This window comes from Corylus avellana, chromosome ca4 (assembly GCF_901000735.1).
Source record: "Corylus avellana chromosome ca4, CavTom2PMs-1.0".
NCBI classification, from domain to species: domain Eukaryota; kingdom Viridiplantae; phylum Streptophyta; class Magnoliopsida; order Fagales; family Betulaceae; genus Corylus; species Corylus avellana.
The window spans coordinates 5,950,405-5,955,242 of NC_081544.1; the positions used below are offsets into that span (position 1 = coordinate 5,950,405).

At 42.2% G+C, this 4,838-nt stretch overlaps 2 protein-coding genes across 5 annotated transcripts in view; one reads left to right on the top strand and one right to left on the bottom strand.

The window, feature by feature from the left end:
* The window catches only part of LOC132177481 (uncharacterized), a 45,284-nt gene that overhangs the window by 3,846 nt on the left and 36,600 nt on the right, over positions 1-4,838 (bottom strand). The window lies entirely within an intron of this gene.
* The window catches only part of LOC132177935 (uncharacterized), a 20,443-nt gene continuing 16,099 nt past the window's right edge, over positions 495-4,838 (top strand). Inside the window, exons 1-3 of the mRNA XM_059590409.1 lie at positions 495-500; positions 801-935; positions 1,233-1,315. Of these exons, the coding sequence (XP_059446392.1) occupies positions 495-500; positions 801-935; positions 1,233-1,315 (224 nt within the window). The remainder of the gene's footprint in view (positions 501-800; positions 936-1,232; positions 1,316-4,838) is intronic.

A 4,838-nucleotide genomic window follows, 5' to 3' on the forward strand; every position in this document is an offset into this window, starting at 1 on the left:
TAGCTGCTTGTTGAATGCTTATGTTGCCTTCTGCTCGAATCATGAGAAAACTCTTTGTGTGCGTGTGTGTGTATGTACATATATATATCTGTGTTGTGTGTCTCTATTCATCTAAATTGTCTTTCAGTGGGTGTACACATTTCAGTTCAACTAAGTGCAGTAGCTATATTAAGCACATAGCAAATTCTTGGCTCCCATTTAATAAAAAATTAAAACATTTAGTATCAGCTTTACGATTTCCATTATAAAATCATAATCCCATGAAAAGACAAGTTCAAAGATTTATGGCTTTCCATTTTCAATTTTCTGGGACTGATTGTGATCATGCCAGCTTTTTCTCTTAGTTGTGAGGGTTTCTTCTGCATTAAATGATCATTTACCTGATATATAGTTAAATAAACATCAAATTCAAATTGCATTCTGTCTTGATGCATCATTTCTAGAAACATTATTGCAGTTATAGCCATTCCTAATTTTTTTAATTCAGCATTTGTATGGAGGTAAGGTTATGCGGAGAAGAAGCTAAAACAATTTTTGTGAGTTTCATGAGACACATCCAGCTTAAAACACATTAATTTGAAGTTTTAAAAATATTTGTAGTTTAAGGTGATTTTTTTTTTCTTTCCAAATTTGAACCATCAATAGCGTTTTAATTTAGCCTATTTTATTAGTACAGGGTTTAATGTGTTTTGAAATTGGACTCTGTTCCTGTTTTGCGCCTACATTTCTATTATTTCATATCTTGTTTCTGTTTAATAGATTAAGCGTCTTTAACCTGATTTGGATCATCTATGTTGCAGTTACTGGACTTGAGTTCTGTGGATTTAATTGCCAAGGGAAATTCTTATATTTCCTCTCGCCAGAATGCTGCGAAACAATTGCTGGATAATGTTTTCAAATTTCGATTGGGCAGGGGATTTTATGGGGAGTGTCTGGTAACAATAAGTCTCTACATTTTACATGCATGCATATATTTGATATATTTGATACCTTAGTTAGATTTTCATCCTTTAATACCATTCCTACTTTTATTTGGTCATCTCGCAATCTAATTTGGATGGATGGATTCATTTTTTATATGGGCTTTTTAAGACCACTTTCCCATCCATATTACTCTGCCTAACGTGGAACTATTTGATGCCTTTGTTATGATTTAATATTAAATGTTTAGAATGTGGAACTTTTTCCCATAGTTTTTTAAGCAAATTTTTATTCCCTCGTTGTGGTCTTAGGGAACTAGAGTGGATGGAAATTCTGAGTTGAGCGATGAAATTGCCAAGCAACTTAGTGTAAAAAGTGCTGCAGCTGGTCTAAGGTATTTTGTCTAAGCAAAGGTGCAACATGGTTTATGTATTCTTGTAGAGTTGTATCTATCATTTTAAAATAATTGTCTGCTGCTGCATGTGGCTGCCTACCCATTCCAGTAGTTAAAACATCAAATTAGTTTTTTTTTTTTTTTTTTATAAGTAATTGGCCCTAAGGGGAAGGAATGAGAGATTTAAACTAGTGATTTCCGCTTCATGAGACATGGTCCTCAACTGACTGAGCTATCCCTTAGGGTTAACATTAAATTAGTTTTTTATCGATATTGGACCCAAAGTTATATTCTAGGTTGCTATGGCTCTGTGCTCCACTGACAACTAATTGTTGTCAAAAGATTATTTTCCTACAAATGATGAACTCTTTACTAAAGATTGTTTTTTGAAGGTAAACACAATTCATTAAAAAGTGCAAAAGGCTCAATCCAAGTTCATAGGAAGTATAAAAGAGAAACCCTTAGCTAAAAAGAGATTGTCATAAACGGGAAAAAAAATTCCAGTTTTCTAGTGCTTACTACATATTTTCTTTGTGGAATGGTAGTTCGTTGGATTTAGGGCTTTTTTTTTTCTTTTTTTTCTTTTTTCATTTTCATGGTCTTTCAATTAGACGTTTCCAAGTTATTCAAGCAGTATGAATCATAGTTAGTCAATTTTTGTTAATCCTCCAAAAATTGACTAACTATGATTCATACTGCTTGAATAACTTTGAAACGTCTAATTGAAAGTGAGAATATGTTTCTATAAAAAGTGACAATTTTTATAGAAAGTGACAATTTTTGTTAATCCTCCAAAAATTGACTAACTATGATTTATATGGAAAGAGCAAGAGTTGTAGTTATTATATATGTTCATATGGGAGGATATGTTTCTAATGAGGTCTTTTTTTTTTTTTTAATAAATTCCTTGTAGGGTGGTATATTTTAGGGCGCCTTTACACTTTTAATGATACTTGCCGATTACTTATAAAAAAAAAATTTTTTTGGAGGATAAGAGAGGATGGCGAAAATTTGGTCGGTAGAGGCGAAAGAGTTTGAAATGGTGGTGAGGGTAGGAGCTAATGGGGTGAGGCTTTTTGAGAGGAGTAAGGGGAAACAAAGATCCATTTTCTTTCAGAGGGATGAGCTAGAGTGGCTAGCTCGTACAGTGAAGGAACTGGTGACAGTGGAAACCTCAGAGGTCTTTTGGGATCAATCCAGAGCGGGCTATCCAAGGATTATAGTGCAGCGACGTTCCAATCGACACGGGTGTTTCCTGACGATTGAGGAATTTGATGGGAGACGAAGGTGTGGCTCGGTTCTTATTCCAGAAGGACGCTATGGGCAAGGTTGGAATCGCCTCATTTCGGAGATACGCCATGCTAACTCTTCATTTCAAAGTTCCCAAGAAGAAAAGAAGCTTCAAGAGAAGAAGGCTAGGAGGAGCTTTGCTGAGGTGTTGGCACAGACTGTAAACCCGACGGAGGAGTTGTTTGGGAATTTCTCTGAGTCCGTTGCTCGTGTACCCAGCTGGCTGAAGGATTCCTCTACAGGCTCAGGGCGGAACACTCTAGCCACAGGGACACAAGACTTGATGCCAAGGTCACACTCTCTGAATCCGGCGAAATTCTCAGGGGGTCAGGAAGGCGTGGGGTTCCATAGGCTGGAGGGGAAGAAAATCACGGAGGAGAAAGCACTTGAGACAAGGGTCCCGGCGCGTGATTCTCAAACGCAGTCAAAGGCACCCGCAGGGAGTAGCAATTCGGTGCTTGAGCTGACGGGACGTGAGGGGTGTCAGGCTCAGACCCTTTCCAGTGCAATTCTTGAGCTGCACAACTGCAAAGAAACGTTAAGGTGGCTGAAAAAAGGAATAGACGTGGGTTTGCAGAAGTTGGATTTGGCAATTAAGAGGGTGGAGATTTTCGGACGTCAGCAGGAAGAGAAGGGCTCGGATACCCATGCTGATGGGCATGGGTCGAAAGTTATAGGGGGGAACGTGGGTGGAGTGGACGTGGCAGCTGATAGGGAGGACGTGGCAGTTGAGAAGGTGGAGGATATTGGGCTTCAGAATTTGAAGAATGGGCTTCGGAAGAAGGTGGGTGCTTCTGCTCATTTTAAGGCCGGAAATTATCAAAAAGAAACAAGCCGGGTTGCAGGGATAGGCCCAAGGACCGTGAAGGGTTTTAAGACTAAAAAAAAGTTGGTCTATAAGCCAAATCATCATGTGGGTTCGGGCCTGGGCCAGGAAGATAGAAGTAGGATTGAACCACGTGGAAGTAGTCTGAAATTTTCAAAGACGGCGTGGGTTAAGAAGGGATGGGCCGGAGACACAGGGGCGTCATCATCGGTAGCAGGTCTGCGTTCAGGGGGGCGGTCGTCGGAAGGAAAGGACGACCCCGCCGACACTTCAGACAACGTCGCAAAGTTTCCTGGAGGTTTGATCGGCAACAAGGTCGCCGGTGGTATGATCGGAGATTCCCTGAGCCCACCGTCGATCGAGATGCCGGACATGAGAGAGGAAGGTATGACCCAGACTTCACCAAAGAAGCTGTCGACGGTGGTACCCAATGTCGATCAAGAGCTCGGGAAGGTCTCCGGCGGTTACGGAGCGCAAAATGTGGACGGCGATCCACTGACTTCTCCGGTGAGCACGTTTCCGGTCATTGGGAAGGATGGGCTTCAGCTGTCAATGGTGGAGAGGTCCAACACACTGGACGAGGGCAATTTTTCAGAGGTCGATGCTCACGGCGCTGAGAAGCAGCAGGACTTACAGGTCAGTGAGGGGCGGGATTCATCTCGGGACGTAGGGACTGTAGAAGTGCGTGAGCTTAGTGTGGAGGGCCAAATTCCTGGAGAGGACAGCAGGGTGGTCGAGGCAAGAGTTGAAGCTCTTACACTTGGGATGAGGACAGAGGCAGTTTGGTAGGGAGGAAGAAGGGGTTGGGGGTCGTGAGGTCGTTATGTTTTCTCCTTGGAACACGCCTGCTAAGGATGCAGGGGGGGCGGCAGGTTATTCAGACTGGGTGATCCAATGTGCTAATGAGATCTACCCGATTGTAGGGATTTCTTACACGGGCCACAAGCTACAGCTGCTAGCTCTTTTGACCTTCTTAGAGGAGGAACGAAGGATTAATGGCATGGCCAGCACAAGCAGTGGAACGAAGGGCAAGAGGGAGGTTAGGAACCTGGAATGTTCGGTGAATTATGATACTAGAAATATGGGCTCAAAGCGCGGCAGCAGAAAAGGCAAGGGGCAGGTAATCACATTATGAAGCTAAACATCTTATCTTGGAATGTGAGAGGGTTGAACAAGAGGGACAAGCGTATGAGGGTGTGTAATATGCTTAGAGATTGGAAGGTAGACATTGTTTGTCTTCAAGAAACTAAGCTTAGAAGTACGTCTCGCAATATTGTCCGTAGCTTATGGGGGCGAAGTCATGTGGATTGGTGTTGCTTGGATTCGAGTGGGGCTTCGGGTGGTATTCTTATTATGTGGGACAATAGGGTGGTGGAGAAGGTCGATGTTTGTGTGGGGGCTCACACC